At 43.9% G+C, this 19,059-nt stretch overlaps 1 protein-coding gene across 1 annotated transcript; it reads right to left on the reverse strand.

Annotated features, from left to right (window-relative positions):
• Positions 1–2,136: 2,136 nt before the first annotated feature.
• On the reverse strand, positions 2,137–7,418 carry LOC120059860 (transmembrane protein 39B). Its single transcript, XM_039008913.1, has 9 exons — positions 7,247–7,418; positions 6,196–6,412; positions 5,465–5,684; positions 4,687–4,770; positions 4,280–4,434; positions 3,614–3,947; positions 2,986–3,173; positions 2,653–2,773; positions 2,137–2,517 (listed from the first exon to the last, which is right to left on the reverse strand). The coding sequence occupies exons 2-9, from the start codon at positions 6,324–6,326 to the stop codon at positions 2,284–2,286; spliced, it is 1,467 nt and encodes a 488-aa protein (XP_038864841.1). The 5' UTR covers positions 6,327–6,412; positions 7,247–7,418; the 3' UTR covers positions 2,137–2,283.
• Positions 7,419–19,059: the final 11,641 nt, after the last annotated feature.

Raw genomic sequence — 19,059 nt, forward strand, 5'->3', positions numbered from 1 at the left:
TATTTGGGGAGTTTATCCCATTCTTCTTTATAGATCCTCTCAAGCTCTGTCAGGTTGGATGGGGAGCATCGTTGCACAGCTATTTTCAGGTCTCTCCAGAGATTTTGTTCAAGTCCGGGCTCTGACTGGGCCACTCAAGGACATTCAGAGACCTGTCCCGAAGCCACTCCTGCGTTATCTTGGCTGTGTGCTTAGGGTCGTTGTCCTGTTGGAAAGTGAACCTTCAACCCCAGTCTGAAGTCCTGAGCGCTCTGGAGCAGGTTTTCATCAAGGATATCTCTGTACTTTTCTCTGTTCATCTTTCCCTCGATCCTGACTAGTCTCCCAGTCCCTGCCACTGAAAAACATCCCCACAGCATGATGCTGCCACCAGCATGCTTCACTGTAGGGATGGTGCCAGATTTCAGCCAGACGTGATACTTGGCATTCAGGCCAAAGAGTTCAATCTATGTTTCATCAGACCAGATAATATTGTTTATCATGGTCTGAGAGTCCTTTAGGTGCCTTTGGCAAACTCCAAGCGGGCTGTCTTGTGCCTTTCACTGAGAAGTGGCTTCCGTCTGGCCACTCTACCATAGAGACCTGATTGGTGGAGTGCTGGAGAAATCGTCAGTGACCATCAGGTTCTTGGTGACCTCCCTGACCAATTCCCTTCTACCCTGATTGCTCAGTTTGGCCGGGCAGCCAACTCTAGGAAGAGTCTTGGTGGCTCCAAACTTCTTACATTTTAAAATGAATGAGGCCACTGTGTTCTTGGGGACCTTCAATGCTGAATACTTATGTAAACAAGCTATTTTTTGAAATATTTTTTTCTAAAAACCTGTTTTCACTTTATCATTATGGGGTATTGTGTGTTAATTGAATTTAATACATTTTTTAATATGGCCGTAACAACATAAGGTGGGAAAATCAAGGGGTCTGAATAGTTTATATTAGCTGTAAGTGATGTGTGACATCTTGTAGGCCTACATTTCACTGGTACCAAGGTTCTTTATAATTTCAAGAAATCAAATAGATATAGATCTGTGCATCGATCCCACATTTTCCCCATTGGAATAGGATCCAATGAGCGGGAACATACATTATAATTGAGGGATTCTGTTCATTTTGATCCGGGTGCCCAGGTAGGCATGTTTTGCAACGGTTGAAAGTTTATTGCATTTGGAACCAGGCTGCCTCCCGGCATGAGCCAGATGCCCCTTTCAAAGCCCATGGTGAAGTTGTCTCAAAACAAAAGTGACGTAATTAAGCACATGGACTAATGAGTAGGATTCTAAATTTTCACATGCAAAACTGATTGCTTTTGATAAAAACGCTTTATCTGGCTTCCTCATTAAAACTAATTTGAAAATGTAAAAACATATATTTTATGGAAAAGAGATATTGAATGTTTCTGGACAATGTAACATGATGCCTTGTTGACATGTCCGGCAACGTATATTACTGTTCAGTTTGAGAAGGGTGCTTCTCCCTCACCACTTTTGCTCGTTCATGTCGTGGGCCATAGACTGGTGCCCTGCGGCTCAGCATAATCAAATCCACCCATTGTCATAGTATTCTAAGGGTCTCACAAATCTGAGTGGTCAAGCCATGGATGGAGTGCATGCCAGGTAATTGAGGTCCCATGGGATGGTTGTTGGAGGATGCTCAAGTGCATTCAATGTGGCTCAGTCAGGTAGACCTGCTTGCCAAGAAAAAGGGGTGAATTTAAGATTATTTTGCAAGATACCCTTGGAAAAATACCACAACTCTCTTGAGATAAATGTCACCAGCCTGTAGTAGAGTTGAGGCCCCTGAAGAAATTGTAAAATGTTTAAATTGTTCGCTTAAGTTATTAGCAGTTTCAGGGAGCCATGTCTTCTGCGAATAGGCAAAAAAAATGTTTTTATTAAGAAACACAGCCTAACTATATATAGACACTTTCTTTGTTAATTGTTCACTCTTTGAATATATTGAAATGCTGCATTGCTAATATCTATATTGAGAAAATAATTATATTGACATCTGTTGGTGAAAAGAAGTATAGAGTTGTAGGGAGTGGTACTGTAAAGAGCCCTCTAGTGGGAAACATAATGGAGACACCAGAGAGCACGGTTAACTCAAGAGTTCAACTATAAAATAATCACAGGCACAACCTTGAAAGGAATACAAAAATATGTTTATTTTTATTATGGCAGATCAGAACAAAAACAACAGTGACACAAAATGCAGTTGTAGAAAAAATACAAAGCTTTCATGCGTGTTTTTCTTGTTCCATAATAAATGACCAACAATAGCTTATCTTTAACTTATCTTCTGGTCAGATGAGCTGTTTGAGTATGAGTATGCCTTGCCTAAGACTATTCGGTCTCTGAGAAGCTTGAAGAAGGCGTAGTAGTTGCTGAAGAGAATTAAAGCCAAGGATATCGTCTGATGCCACTTTTCTGAGCATATCAACGAGTAGAGCTGGTAGAATATCATAGCACCTTCCAAGATGATGAGGATGTTCAATATTCGTAAGGGCTTGTTGAAGAAAAACTAAAGGATAAAAATAGAAGAAAAAAAAGGAGGCATGTTGTTATTGAACAAACAATGTCTGGAAGTACAACCAGTCCTTTAGCTGTGGCTGCCTGAGGCTCAAACAAGAACCGTCTTGCAGTTGGTGTTACTTACATAGAAGCGATAGTGGGAGACGTCTGAGGGGACAGCCACATTGTAGTGCCCCATGGCCTTGTAAACATTCTTATTGTGTTTGACCAGGACACCCTGGGGCCACATGTACTCTTCCGTCCATCTGTAGGAGAGAAAGGGTTCAAATACCAGATTAATGATTTATATTCAGTTGTTATACCGGTGTCATAGCACTGTCATAACTGTAGTAATATACAACAATTATTAACATGTTATAACTAGAGTAATTAGTGTTATAATCGCTCCCAAAACACTGATGAACGCCTATCATCAGTGCTCCTCAGGCCGTGATGCCACCTCACTAGTGGTACTTACATGTGCTGCAGGACGTTGGAGCAGAGAGAAGGGTCTACTTTGTGCCAGCAGCCCAAGTGTGCTGCGGCCTTGTGGAGCAGGTCACAATAGCGCGGGGGCAGCAGGTGTCTCATGAGGATGACTGAGGTACTGACAGACACCAGGATGAAGAGCTCACAGGACCAGCGCTTGTCCACATACTGTGTGCTCTTCAGAGGACCAGCACACAACCAGAATCCCAAGACAGAAAAACACAGCACCTCAGACATACATTACATTATTATTTATTTAACCTTTAATAAACTAGGAAAGTCAGTTAAGAACAAATTCTTAATTACAATGACGGCCCACCCCGGCCAAACCCTCCCCTAACCCGGACGACGCTGAGCCAATTGTGCGCCGCCCATTACAACTGCAGGCATTAAGAAATGCAACAATTCCATCTAATGATGTTGACAGATCTCGTTGGCGATATATAACAACGCTGCCCTATGGTGCAAAACAAACAGCTCTGACGACAGACCATAATTTCTCAAATCTCTGTCAGCACAGCACACTACTTCATAGGGAATTGGACTAGCGCATCCTGCAACATACATAACATAAGGCTCCTCAGTTATAACAGTGGAAGTCAGTTATAGTTACTCACCTTAACAAACCATACAGGTACGAAGGCCACGTAGTAGGCACTGAGCATGGAGCTGACCAGCACCTCCTTCATCCTCCAGTTGAAGTCCATCTTCAGGTACTCCACCTCCTTGCGGATGAGGTCTGGGGAGAGGCAGCAGGCGTGTGTGGGCATGGCCTGGACCCCGTACAGCTGGCTGGTGTGCTGCTTCCACGTCTCCTTCAGCACCGTCAGGTAGTCCCGTCCGCGCCCCACGCTGCCCACCTCCTTCGACCCGATGCTGGTGATGGGTGAGAGCGGACCCACCCGGCGGAAGTCGCAGTTCAACCGGAAAAAGGGAATGTACATACCGAACCTATGGAAACAGGGGATTTCAGAAGTTTCAGGTCCCAATCTATTCCAAACTGACAGGGGTATATAATAGTTTATTCAGATCATAGGAATCTAATCTGGAATCAGTCGGTACTGTGATGACTAACTTTGAGCTGTATAGGGAACATCACATACTGTGGCTCTGAGACATTGGAGACAGCATTAAAAAATTGTAGAGCTTGACAAATGCTGAAGGTTGATACTAGTGACGTGGTTGTTTGGCAAGTAGTACGCTATGTATGACTGTCTCTGTGTCATTGTGAAGTCTGGCTTGAATGGTTGTGATACTGAGGTCTGACGGCTGACCATACTCACGGGTAACAGAGGAAAAGCAGGCTGAGGACAGAGTAGGTCCTGAATAGGTATATGAGGGAGCGACACAGACTCCAGCCCGTCAGTGTGAGCACAGCAAACCGTGCCATCACTAGGAAGATGGAGTGAGGGAACGAGAGCTTCCCACTCTGTGATGCCTGGAGAGGCCGAGAGAGAGAGGCAGTCAGACAGACATGATGTTTGTTATGCCAATAAGGTACTATTCACCTGAGGGACAGAAACAGACCTGAGCGGTTTGAGAAAAACAGATAGAGATAGAGGTGCCGGAAAAAAACCTACATTGACAAATATCACACAATAACACTTGCATTATTAAAGAGATGCTCATTGGTGGAATTGTTTACAACAAATCTATAATATCAAACTTGCCAAGCGGTGTGAATTCCTACCTCTTTTACAATCGCTGCAATCAGCCTGCGAGCCAGTATGATGACTGTGAACACCAGCATGTTATAGTCGATGAGGTGGAAGTTCTGCATTAGACAAAACAAAATATTTTATTATGATGTTGTATTACTTACTGGAAATTAAGTTAGCATGCCATGAGAAGTGAAATCATTTATAACAGTATAGTGATAACATTTGGAAAGGAATCCCTTTTCAGATGTAATTTGTCAGATGTCGAAGTACAAAGAATGGACACGGCAAATATGCACACCTGGACCTTCTCCTAAACGGGACATTGTCAATCATTTATAAAATCTGCAGGAACATTATCAAACCTGATACTATCTCCATTATGTTTTTATTTAACTAGGCAAGTCAGTTAAGAACAAATTCTTATTTACAATGACTGTCTAACTCGGCCAAACCCTAACCCGGAAGACGCTGAGCCAATTGTGCGCCACCCTATGGGACTCCCAATCACGGCCGGTTGTGATACAGTCTGGAATCGAACCAGGGTCTGTAGTGACGCCTCTAGCACTGAGATGCAGTGCCTTAGACCACTGCGCCACTCGGGAGCCCAATGTGGTCAAATACAATCAAACCCTGACACAATGGTAATGAAGTCACCACATAACCAAACAAACAAACTCACACAAAATCCAATCACCTCCCAAAGTGAGCCACAAACAAACCCTAACAGACAGATTACAGACAGACAGCAAACAGCAACACAGTCAGATAACATTATCAGTCAGTGACAGTCAGAGTGGGGGGACTCACCAGCGAGGTGTGTGAGGGGGGGTGTGAGGGGGGGTACCACCAGACAGTCTTGTAGATGTTGACATAGTGGACAAAGAGGGCGATGAGGTGGCAGAAGAACAAGTGCAGCTCAAACAGCACATTCCTGTCCATGGATAACTCTGGGATCTTACAGTGCTTCAGAGGAACCACCGTATGGGCTGCCAAGGGGGGACTAGAGATGCCTGTTCCTGAGCCATTCCTAGAACATACACATGATCAGGGGCTTTCAGAAATACTTTGTGTTACTACATGTTCATATCTAAATACTTAATAGCCTTTAACTATTATCACCCTCCATAACAACATGACTGTGATATAGGCCTACACACTGGGGCAGCAGGTAGCCTGGCGGGTAGGAGCATTGGGCCAGTAACCGAAAGGTTGCTGGATCGAATTCCTGAGCTGACAAGGTAAAAATCAGTCATTCTGCCCCAGAGCAAGGCAGTTAACCCACGGTTCCACGGGTGCCGAAGACATTGATGCCGATTAAGGCCACCCTCCGCATCAATCTGATTCAGTGGGATTGGGTTAAATGCGGAAAACACATTTTAGTTAAATGCAATCAGTTGTAGAACTGACTAGGTATCCCCCTTATCCTTTCCCTATGCAACATAAACAAATCACTCTTACAACAACATATCATTACAACCACATATCACAGTGCTCTACACAGAACCCAGACACTCCATACTATGCCCTTGTCCTCTCACCTTGTCCGAGACCGCACCCCTGTGACTGGGGAGCTGGTAGAGTGGTTGCCATTGCCGACCGAGCCTGGCTCACTGCTCAGTGGAGACCTGCAGTAAGCAGTGCGGTTCGCCCCTCTTCGTCCGCCTGCCATCGCAGAGACTCCAATGTTTCTTTGTCTTGTGTGTTTAAGTTTGTCTGAGCGCTCCTCTTTCTCTGATCACAGTGAAGGAAACCACCCTGATGATTTGAAAAGTTGGTTAATTTTCTTAGTTCTATAGGCGCCACTGCTCAAAAGTTATGTGGTCAGCTAAATGTATGATATACTGCAAACTGGTGATGACATGGACAGTAGTCAATCCAGATTGGGGCTTTACATTTCAATCATAAAAGGTTATTAGTCATTTATAATGCTTAAATAACAGATCATGTTTATATATGACACTATTAAGCAAAACATGTACAGTGACAGATCATGAATGAATGGCACAGTGACAGAAACAATATCTCCATTTGAAATCTAGATTAGCAATTTATTTACTCCAACCTGACCTGATAATAACGTGGCCTGAGTACAATGTGACCAAAATAGTACACAAATCTTGAAATATCTGCTAACCCATGCATCTCCTAGAAGACAAGCTAAACTACAGCTAGTTAAACAAATATTTTTGTAGTTGGTAGCTATTGCGATGCATGTTTTGGGTTTTGTATGTAAACAGCTAGTTGATTCCATGTGCTCCTCCCCAATGCAGCTAACTAACTAGTTAAACAAGTTTACTGAATTGTATTGGCATCAACTAACTAAACACATTTACTGAGGAAAGACCAACACCTTTTGCGGAAGCTGACATACAAAACAGATAGTTGCATCATTATGAAGTGACAGGTCATAAATATATTTAAAAATGTAATGCATCTTATCGTAGCGTGTACCCGATAAAACGTGTATTTTCCGCCAAGACGGCAAATGCATGCTCGACGAAATACAAAAGACTGCGGCCTAACGTAACCACATAAACAGGCTAGCTTGTAGCTAGCTAGCAACCCAAATCATACACCATTTAGGCTTACCGGAGTTTGGACAGCGATTTTATCTTAGATGCGGTTGCAGTATATGAAGTAGCAAGTTACACAACACAGATTTTCTGAGCCTTTGTTGAAAAAAATGCGCGTTTTCCATTATAATAAACGAGGTTGATCATTGTGTTGACGTGATACTACCGCTGTGTGATAGAGATGGGACGCGGACGTGATTGAGGACATCACGAGGGAGGGGAGTGTTTCTTTACTTTAAAGAGATCATGTAATACCAAAGATTTGTATAGCTCATTGTTCTATCGGTGATAATACTGTATTTACGTAATACATCCTGATAATTTACATCTGGAGATGCAGGAGTTAACAATTTTGCCACAATGCTATGATATAAAAGCTTTTATATTTTAATCTAAATATGTTTTATAGAACTTATTGTGTTTTTGCAAGTGGTACCAGAGTATATTAATTTAGTCCATACATTTTACAGTGTAGTATGAACACTGCTTTGCTTTTATGATTAGATCAACATAATATGTAGTCTATATTGTTCAATGCATGAATTCGTACTTTTGCATAGACCTTACTGTGCATCCCATTCTCATCAACCTAAAGATGCTTCATTGCGTTCCTGCATCCCCTTTCATTTATTTCTGGTAGGACAGGACAGGTGAATGCAATGGGGTGGATGGCTCCTGGAAATGTGTTTTCGCCTGTCAAGTTCTTTGACGTCTATCAATATGATTGGACAAGAACCCACTATGTGAAAAGCTATGTTATTGTAATTATTTTCTTACCACTAGGTGTCAGCATTTAGTTGGTCTGTGTTCTGGGGAAAAGTTATATATAGGAACATGTCTGAAAAACAGGAATTTCTTTGCTAATGGGAAAGGCATCATTTTTTTTTATTTGAATGATGTATTTTATGAATCTCCAGATGCATATGCTTTTGATCCGAAGCATAATAAACGACTCCTCAAATGTAATCTTGAAAGATCTAACCTAATCAGCAGCATGTCCCTAGAGCCATTTGTACTTTTACTGAACCCTTTCACTTCTACCTCACATTTTAGGTTGTCAAATTGATTAACTTAAATAATAAGCATTTCACCATGCACGTGCAATTCTTTGCAGGTAATAAGTATGGTAATGAGTTAACTGCCTGCAGTTGTCTAATAGGGCACATATTGATGAGAAAAAAAGGTGTGTCATCACTGTGGAAAAAGCAGCATATTGTTTCTGACAATGAGCCTCAGAAGATCAAATGGCTGATAATGCCTTCATCCATTCTGAGACAGATATCGTGCATGCTTGCAGTTTCTTTGATGGCTGATTATGTCACAGGGGGAAAGGGTACAAGGTGTAATAATGTGTGAGAAATTATAAGAACCATTGAGAGATATAGCATTATTGTTGATATGCATTTGGAGGCAGGTTGGGCTCAGAGGAACATATATGTACATATTTGTATTCCTTTCAAAGGTCACAGATGATTCCCCACTATATGTATTCAAAAATTATCTATTATATTTACAAGATAGTCGCATGAGTCATTTTTCTGAAAGTTTCCAGAATACCACATGCATCCACTTATGTCAGTACATTTGTAACAGACTACACATTACGAAACTTGTATTAGATAAGATAAACCTCACGTAATTCGGGACTCTCACAAATCATACAAAAAAGGCTTATCTCACGCGGACAGAATTTGGGCGGAGTAAATCCTCTCACTTCCTCTCTGATTTATTTCCATCCAGCTGAAGTGCCCTCCAGTTGAGGAAGGTTTCCATTAGTTACCACAGCCACAAAATCAGAATGGCAAACCATAAACATTGATGAAAACAAATATATGCTTTTTGGTCTTAATTTAAGGTGAGGGTTAGCAGTGTGGTTAAGGTCAGGTTCAAAATCACCTTTTAAGAAGATGCATTGTAGAAATAGACGGGGTTTATGACTTCGTGGCTGTGGTAACTAGTGACGACTGTTCAGGCATCTGAGGAACTGCTTAGCCCCAGACAACAGGAGCTTTATAAAACGTTTTTTTTATTAAACCTTTATTTAACAAGGAAAGTCAGTTAAAAACAAAGTCTTATTTACAATGACGGCCTACCAAAAGGCTTCCTGCGGGGATGGGGACTGGGATTAGTGGTTCTGCGACGAGAATATAGAGATGACCAGTTTACAGAGGAGTAAAGAGTGCAGTGATGTGTCCTACAAGGAGCATTGGTGACAAATCTGAAGGCTGAATGGTAATGAACATTTAGCCGCTCGAGAGCACCGTTACTTGCCGATCTATAAATTATGTCTCCATAATCTAGCATGGCTAGGATGGTGATCTGAATCAGGGTTAGTTTGGCAGCTGGGGGGAAAGAGGAGCGATTACTATTGAGGAAACCAAGCCTAGATTTAACCTTAGGCTGCAGCTTTGATACGTGCTGAGAGAAGGACAGTGTACCATCTAGCCATACTCCCAAGTACTTGTATGAGGTAACTAACATATTTCCTCCAACATTATAATGAAAAGGTGCCTCTCGGTTCCAAAACACATGTTTTCTGGAGACTTCTGGGAGGAGTGCTGATGAGGTCGCTCACTGTATGCGCTTTCAGTAGAGTGACTCCGTCCAGACTGAGGAGAAATCTGCACACAAATTATACATCCCTGACCACCTCCTGAAGTGGTCAGCCAGATCTGAACACAATCAAACCACAAAGCGATCTTTGTATTCTGATAGGGAGTCTCACTTACATGCGACTTCTACTATGTACAAAAGGTTGTGAAGTATTTGTAGGTAATCATATCAGTAATGTTAGTTCATCATTTCAGAGCTGTAGCTCCACCCACCGGTCAAGTGGAGCAGAACATGCTGGGCGATCTCAAACTCAGAGAAGAAGATCAAGAGGAGTCAAGTGAGAGAAAGTTCCAGCCATCCTTGTTTTCATACCAGTTAGCGTTCATTGTGTTAGCCAAGGCCAGTGTGTGTCCTTGTTGATATGTAAATACATATTTCATATCTTTCAAGTGTTTATGTCTGAAGATGCACTCTGCGACAATAATTACATATTTATGGTCATGCTAATTAGTAGTTTCTACTGCGAGCTAGCTATTGTAAGCTGGCCAGCTCTGTTTTGGTTGTCATATAATTTCGTACATTTAACCCTGTAATTGTATAGGTATATGGTACATCATTATATGTGTCACGTTCCTGACCTGTTTTCCTTTGTCATGTATTTGTTTTAGTTGGTCAGGGCGTGAGTTGGGTGGGTTGGTCTAGGTTTGATTTTCTATGTTGGGATTTTGTGTTCGGCCTGGTATGATTCTCAATCAGAGACAGCTGTGAATCGTTGTCCCTGATTGAGAATCATACAAAGGCAGCCAGGGTTTCACTTGTGTTTTGTGGGTGTTTGTTCCTGTGTCAGTGTTTGGGCCACACAGGACTGTTTCAGGTTAGTCTTGGTTGTTGGTTGTTGTATTTTGTAGTGTTTGTTGTTTTCCCATTAAAACATGAATACTTACCAATCCGCATCTTGGTCCGATCCATGCTCCTCCTCGTCTGAGGAGGAGAACGACTACGACAGCCGTTACAGAAACACCCACCATAACAGGACCAAGCGGATTGGAGAAGGAAGGCAAGAACAACAGCAATGGGGAAAAGAGGAATGGACTTGGGAGGAAATCCTAGACGGTAAAGGACCCTGGGCAGAGCCAGTGGAGTGTCGCCGCCCCAAAGCGGAGCTGGAGGCAGCGAAAGCGGAGAGGAGGTATTATGAGGCGAAAGCAAGGCAGAGCGGCTGGAAGCCCGAGAGGCTCACCCAAAAATTTCTTGGGGGGGCTAAGAGGTAGTGGGCCGAGGGCAGGTAGGAGACCTGCGCCCACTTCCCAGGCTAACCGTGGAGAGCGGGAGTACGGGCAGACACCGTGTTACGCAGTAGAGCGCATGGTGTCTCCTGTACGTGTTCATAGCCCGGTGCGGGTTATTCCACCTCCCCGCACTGGTAGGGCTAGATTGGGCATTGAGCCAAGTGCCATGAAGCCGGCTCTTCATATATGGCCTCCAGTACGTCTCCTTGGGCCGGCTTACATGGCACCAGCTTTACGCATGGTGTCCCCGGTTCGCCTACATAGCCCGGTGCGGGTTATTCCACCTCCCCGCACTGGTCGGGCGACGGGGAGCATTCAGCCAGGTAAGGTTGGGCAGGCTCAATGCTCAAGGGAGCCAGTACGCCTGCACGGTCCGGTATTTCCGGCGCCACCTCCCCGCCCCAGCCCAGTACCACCAGTGCCTACTCCACGCACCAGGCTTCCAGTGCGTTTCCAGAGCCCTGTTCCTCCTCCACGCACTCTCCCTGTGGTGCGTGTCTCCAGCCCAGTGCCTCCAGTTCCGGCACCACGCACCAAGCCTCCTGTGCGTCCTGAGAGTCCAGTGTGCCCTGTTCCTGCTCCCCGCACTAGCCTTGAGGTGCGTGTCTCCAGTCCGGTACCACCAGTTCCGGCACCACGCACCAGGCCTACTGTGCGCCTCAGCGGGTCAGAGTCGTCCGTCTGCCCAACGCCGCCTGCACTGCTCGTCTGCCCAGCGCCGTCTGAGCCATCCGTCTGCCCAGCGCCGTCTGAGCCATCCGTCTGCCCAGCGCCGTCTGAGCCATCCGTCTGCCCAGCGCCGTCTGAGCCATCCGTCTGCCCAGCGCCGTCTGAGCCATCCGTCTGCCCAGCGCCGTCTGAGCCATCCGTCTGCCACGAGCCATTAGAGCCGTCCGTCAGTCAGGAGCCGCTAGAGCCGTCCGTCAGTCAGGAGCTGCCAGAGCCGCCAGCCAGTCAGGAGCCGCCAGAGACGCCAGCCAGTCAGGAGCCGCCAGAGACGCCAGCCAGTCAGGAGCCGCCAGAGACGCCAGCCAGTCAGGAGCTGCCAGAGACGCCAGCCAGTCAGGAGCTGCCAGAGACGCCAGCCAGTCAGGAGCTGCCAGAGCCGCCAGCCAGTCAGGAGCTGCCAGAGCCGCCAGCCAGTCAGGAGCTGCCAGAGCCGCCAGCCAGTCAGGAGCTGCCAGAGCCGCCAGCCAGTCAGGAGCTGCCAGAGCTGCCCTACAGTCAGGAGCTGCCAGAGCTGCCCTACAGTCATGAGCTGCCCTACAGTCATGAGCTGCCCTACAGTCATGAGCTGCCCTACAGTCATGAGCTGCCCTCCAGTCATGAGCTGCCCTCCAGTCATGAGCTGCCACCCAGTCCGGAGCTGCCACCCAGTCCGGAGCTGCCCCTTATCCTGGTGCTGCCCCTTATCCTGGTGCTGCCCCTTATCCTGGTGCTGCCCCTTATCCTGGTGCTGCCCCTTATCCTGGTGCTGCCCCTTAGTCCGGTGCTGCCCCTTAGTCCGGTGCTGCCCCTCGGTCAGGTGCTACCCCTCGGTCAGGTGCTACCCCTCGGTAAGGTGCTACCCCTCGGTAAGGTGCTACCCCTCGGTAAGGTGCTACCCCTCAGTCAGGTGCTACCCCTCAGTCTGTTACTGCCCTTTGGAATAGTGGGATTGACATGGAGGGTGAATATTGGGAGGAGGCCACGGAAGCGGGGGTTGACTATGGTGGGGTGGGGACCACGACCAGCGCCAGAGCCGCCACCGTGGACAGACGCCCACCCAGACCCTCCCCTAGACTTTGTGCTGGTGCGCCCGGAGTTCGCACCTTAAGGGGGGGGTTCTGTCACGTTCCTGACCTGTTTTCCTTTGTCATGTATTTGTTTTAGTTGGTCAGGGCGTGAGTTGGGTGGGTTGGTCTAGGTTTGATTTTCTATGTTGGGATTTTGTGTTCGGCCTGGTATGATTCTCAATCAGAGACAGCTGTGAATCGTTGTCCCTGATTGAGAATCATACAAAGGCAGCCAGGGTTTCACTTGTGTTTTGTGGGTGTTTGTTCCTGTGTCAGTGTTTGGGCCACACAGGACTGTTTCAGGTTAGTCACGGTTGTTGGTTGTTGTATTTTGTAGTGTTTGTTGTTTTCCCATTAAAACATGAATACTTACCAATCCGCATCTTGGTCCGATCCATGCTCCTCCTCGTCTGAGGAGGAGAACGACTACGACAGCCGTTACAATATGGGTATTACATCAGTGGCAACCTGTCCTTCAGGGCAGGTGGGGCCGAGCCACACCTGTTTTGAGACCCACATTTTTAGGTAAAAAAAACAAAACAGGGTTTACCTGTTTCGCATGTTATTTTGGCATTAATACGTTGGCATTTATCATTGAAACAAACTGCAAAAATCACTGAAGCTGGAGTCTCATATCTCCCTCACTAACTTTAAGCACCAGCTGTCAGAGCAGCTCACAGATCACTGCTCCTGTACATAGCCCATCTGTAAATAGCCCATCCAACTACCTCATCCCAAATACTGTTATTTATTTGATTTATTTTGCTCCTTTGCACCCCAGTATCTCTACTTGCACACTCATCTTCTGCACATCTATCACTCCAGTGTTTAATTGCTATATTGTAATTATTTTGGCACTAATGGCCTATTTATTGCCTTACCTCCCGCATCCTACCTCATTTGCACACACTGTATATAGACATTTCTATTGTATTATTGACTGTATGTTTGTTTATTCCATGTGTAACTCTGTGTTGTTGTTTGTGTCGCACTGCTTTGCTTTATCTTGGCCAGGTCGCAGTTGTAAATGAGAACTTGTTCTCAACTAGCTTACCTGGTTAAATAAAGGTGAAGAAAAAAAAAAGGGAAAAAATGTAGGTAATAAAGCCGCATACAAACATGGTCTATTTTTTGCTTTCTTGAGTAAGGCAGCTCCAAAATGCAGGTGTTTCAGCCTAGCTCAGAGCTTTCTGTGGTGGTGGGGCAGCCAACGGAAAATACCAAGCGTAGGTGTTGGTAATGTTCTCTAGTTGAGCCATGATTAGCTCAGTGGTCTGTCACTCCTGGAGACAGTGCGTCACTGCCAAGTCTAAGGGTAGACCTCGAAAATTCAAGCCCCTTGGGTGCTGCCATAGAGTTACATTAGAAGTGCCCATCCAATAAGGCTCAAGGTCATTGGTCACAGATCAAATTATGTCATATCACGTTTTATCATACTCTCAAAATTCAAAAGGCACTCGCACATCTGAGCTATCTTTTTTGCAGGTGCATGGTAACAGTTGAATAACATGAGAAAAAGAAGAAAACCGCACACCACTCTTAATAGTAAAGATAATTAAAGAACAATGATACTATAGGCCACACGCCTTCGTCAGAGCTTTGAGAGTTTTTTTTAAAATTAGCACCCTTATGTAGACATAGCCCCACCCACATCCGTTCCATCGAATGGGGTTGGAGTCGAGGGAAAACAAATAAGTGCTACCAAATATAACAATGTGCATTTCATAAATATTCGAATAAAGTGTGTACATAAAACGTATTAAACACGTATGTAAAACCACAATGAGGACATCGACCTACCAAATACGTTTTCATAAAACATTGGGTACAGCGCAAGAAAAACGTCCCGGGTAATCTGAAATGGGGGAATAATTCATGTTCACATTTACAACATAACATACATAAGCATTTCATCATTAAGACCTCTAGGAAATAATGTCTGGAGTGTGAAAATCCCAAAACATTCTCTTTTGCTCAGAGTATTTTTTATATCACCTCCCCTGTCTGATATGTTAACTTTCTCTATGCCACAAAATCTAAAGGTAAAAATGTCATGTTTTACTCATTAAAATGTACTGCGACGATAATCCATGTTGTTTCTCCTAATTTAACTTTTATGTTAACACATTCTCTGTTTGAGAGAACGAGAGGTTTTATCTACATAACACAGCCCACATGGACATTTAATAATGTAGATAACATGGGTGGTGGAGCACGTAATAATGCCATTTATTTGGAACCGTTTTCCTGTATGTGGGTGGCAGAAATATTCACACTTCATCACATTGCACTGTGCGCAACCTCTGCATTTATATCTACCAGTCAGAAGAGGGCGTAAAAGAGCCTGGCTGATTTTCTTTTGTGCCTGGCAGTTCGCTTCGACCAATTTATCGCGTAAATTGCGACCTCTCCTATATACAAGTGGTGGATTCTTAAATTCTGCTGGCAAAGCTGGGTCCGATGTTAAGACATGCCAGTGTTTCTTGACAGCATCTCCCACTTTTCGCGAGTTCGAAGTATATGTGGTGGCGAACATTACAGTGTTCTTTAGCTCTAATGGGTATTTTTGTAGCAGTTCATCTCGTGTTTTCCACAGTGCCAAATGAAGAGCTTCATCCACACGTTGTGGAGAGTAGCCTCTATTGCGTATCTCCGCTGCTTTTCTAGATAGTCCTCTGTCGAGTGGCATATACGGCGCACTGAAAAACTGGCTCCTTCAAAGTCCTCTTTTTAATGGGTCAGGGTGGAAGCTGTCCCCCTGTAATATAGTATTTCTGTCCGTTTTTTTTCTATACAGAGTTGTAAACAGGGTTCCATTTGATTTCTCAATCCACATATCGAGGTAATGAACACGTTTAGTGTCATATTCAATAGTGAATTTGAGATTGGGGTCAATGTCATTGAGTAATGCCATAAAGATTGACAGCTCTTCTCCCGTTCCTCCCCATATGCAAAACAAATGTCGTCAATGTATCGATACTGCTTCAGGATTTTATTCAAAAATAGATTTTCGTTTTCATTGTTAACAAAACGTTCTTTAAAAATACCCACATAAAGGTCAGCATAGCTCAGAGCGAATGTTTCATTCGCTTGGAGGTAGTATTCATCATCAAACCTGAAATAGTTATATGTCAAAACATATTCAGCCAGCTCTAGTATAACAGTTGTTGGGGGGTATTCGTTAGTATCTCTGTCTCTCAAATAGTGAGCTAGGGCTGCCAGCCCCCGTATGGGGAATGCTAGTATATAGACTCTCGACATCTAATGTGACCAAATTGCAGTCTTCTGTTAATCCAGTTATATTTGAGATCTTGTTTATGAAGTCTATAGAATCTTTCACATATGATGGTAATGCTTGCCCATGAGATTTAATAAAGGAGTCTACGAAGGTCGACAATGGCTCTAGTACTGAGCCTATTCCTGCAACCACTGGTCTGCCTGGATAATTTCCTTGTGTTTTAGGTTTGTGTAATTTCGGCAAAATGTACAGGCATGGATTTATGGGACATTTGCAGCAAAGGTATTCATATTCAGGTTTTGAGATAAGGTTATTTAATAGGGTTTGCTCCAGATTAGAGCATATATACCTTTGGAACACCTGTGTTGGATCAACACTAAATTTTTCTATAGAAACGTTCATTACTGAGTTGTCTCTGAATCTCTTCTTTGTATTTTTCATAGTCTAAAACGACCACAGCACCCCCCTTATCTGCAGGTTTGATAACCAAAGCTGAATCTTTCATTAGTTCATTAAGTGCCTGTTCTTCTGTCCTAGTGAGGTTCTTCTGAATGTGGTTTGTTTTTCTCCTACATGGCTTCTTGTTCGACTAACCTAATCGAAGAGTTGTTAACTATAGGACAGAATTTGCTTTTGGGCTTAAAATGGGTACCAGTTCTTTGTTGGGTTTCTAGGCCTGAAACAGTGTTTTGAGAACACGTGCTTAAGTTTAATCTTGTGAAAGAATTTAAACAGATCTACTTTCATATCAAATGGTTTGGGCGTCAGTGATCTTTTTTGGAAAGTTTCATTACCGCGTCCTGCTGTAGCTTTCAAAGTCTTACGCTTCGAACACACCGACTGCGTCATTGCATCACTGCTGCTTAACATTTTGCGCAGCTAGGCAACTATACTGATGCAGGTACCTTTTGCAAATGGTCGCATGCGGTTGGACACATGGAGGAGAGAATCATTTTCGCAGTATCCTCAAAACCGTGTCTTTTTGACACAACTGCTGACAGCTACAGGGACATAAACACAAAAAATGCTGCTTGGAGACAAGTGTCCACGATAGTAGGATTGCCAGGTCAGTTTAGTAGTGAGCTTGTGCTAGATGTGGCTAGTTAGCGTTAGCTAGCTAACCTAGCTTGCTAACCTAGCCAATGAGGTGTGTGTGAAAGAAATAGTCATACCACCTTCCTTAACGTTGGTCTCATTGTTGAAAGAGCCTACTCTGCCTATCTTGACTATTTATTATTGCATTTCGCTCCAAAACTGCATTTTGGAGGGAAATTATATTATAGGCTCTCACAATTAATTTGAGGATGTCATCGAATAAATAATATACTTGGCAAATAAATAAATAAAAAATGTAAAGAAATTATGCAATCAAACAGTTTTTATGTAATCCCAAATTTTTACTGAATGTGTGCAAAAAAAAAATCTACATTCATATTTTGCTACTTTCTGTCAAGTCCACTCATACAATTTGATGCATATGTTCGGTATGCACCACACAGAACGCACTGCAACTGCCTCTGCAACGCAATGCTGCAAGGCAAATGCAGCGTTCCATTGGAAATGAATGTACTTCTGGTGTATCGAAACGCAAGGACACAGTCGGTGTGTTCGAAGCTGTGTCCTTGCGTTTTGAAACACCAGGACATTAATTTCAAATGGAACGCTGCGTTTGCCTAGAGCATTGCGTTGCAGAGGCAGTTGCAGGACATTCTGTGTGGTGCATATGGTGGATTTATCGAATGTATGCATGAAATTGTATGGTAGACTTGACAGAAAGTAGCAAAATGTGAATGTTGAATTTGTGTTGCACACATATCCAGTAAGAACATGTGGGATAACATAATAAAAACAGTTTGACTGTAGAATTTCTTTACATGTTTTATTCATTTATTTGCCAAGTATATTATTTATTCGATGACATCCACAAATTCATCGTGGAGCCTATAATATAATTTCCCTCCAAAATGTAGTTTTGGTGCGAAATGCAATAGTCAAGATAGCAGAGTAGGCTCTTTCAACACTGAGACCAACGTTGAGGAAGGGGGTCTTGATCGCGCTGTTGGGCCGGGACCAGCCCCACCGAAAGCGCAGGTCTGTGTGGGTCCAGAGATGGTTAAAGTCCCGAAAGCAGGCAGGGGAGTTCCACCGTCTCAATCAAGAGCTTCAACTGTTTGGAGAGGAATTCCGAAGTTACTTTCGTCTGGACCGAAGCCAGTTCGATCACCTGCTCCAGATGGTTGGAGCTAGGATCGCCCGGATGGATACCAACTACCGGGAGTCCATCATCCCAGTTGAACGCCAGGCGATTTGTCTCCGGTAAGCTACATTCTACTACATTTTTAAAGCCTTTGATACCATAATTGATTGATATTTGATACATTGTTTTTATGTGCAACCTAGCTAGCTAAAGGGCTCTCTAGTTAATATTCCCTAGTTGACATCAGATGTACTTTTACAGAATGTTCATTAGGACTATAACTTTTCCCAAAGTTGGTCTATAATCCTTTTTTAATTATGCAATGTTACCAAATGAAAAGAAAGGTGCCTTCTGCACTGAAGGTAGGCTAGTCTTCTCCAGGACCCATTGTTGTTCAAGACAGTTACAGTCATTCATTACATTCTTATTGGACTCACATACACTCTTAGAGAAAAAGGTTCCAAAAGTGTCCTTCTGCTTTCCCCATTGGATAACCCTTTTTGGTTCCAGGTATAACCCTTTGGGGAAAAGGTTATACATGGAACCCAATAGGGTTCTACTTGGAACCAAAAGGGTTCTACCTGGAACCAAAAAGGGTTCTCCTATGGGGACAGCCGGAGAACCCTTTTAAGTAGATAGTACCATTCTTTCTAAGAGTAGAGTTGGCCTGGGCTACAGTTTAATGATATAGTCATAGACTGAATTGTACTGTTTCAAGGCATTGTTAATGATGGTTACAATATAATTAGTAGAGCATTATAAACAGTAATGAAGTAG

Source organism: Salvelinus namaycush, chromosome 15, assembly GCF_016432855.1.
Source record: "Salvelinus namaycush isolate Seneca chromosome 15, SaNama_1.0, whole genome shotgun sequence".
NCBI lineage: Eukaryota > Metazoa > Chordata > Actinopteri > Salmoniformes > Salmonidae > Salvelinus > Salvelinus namaycush.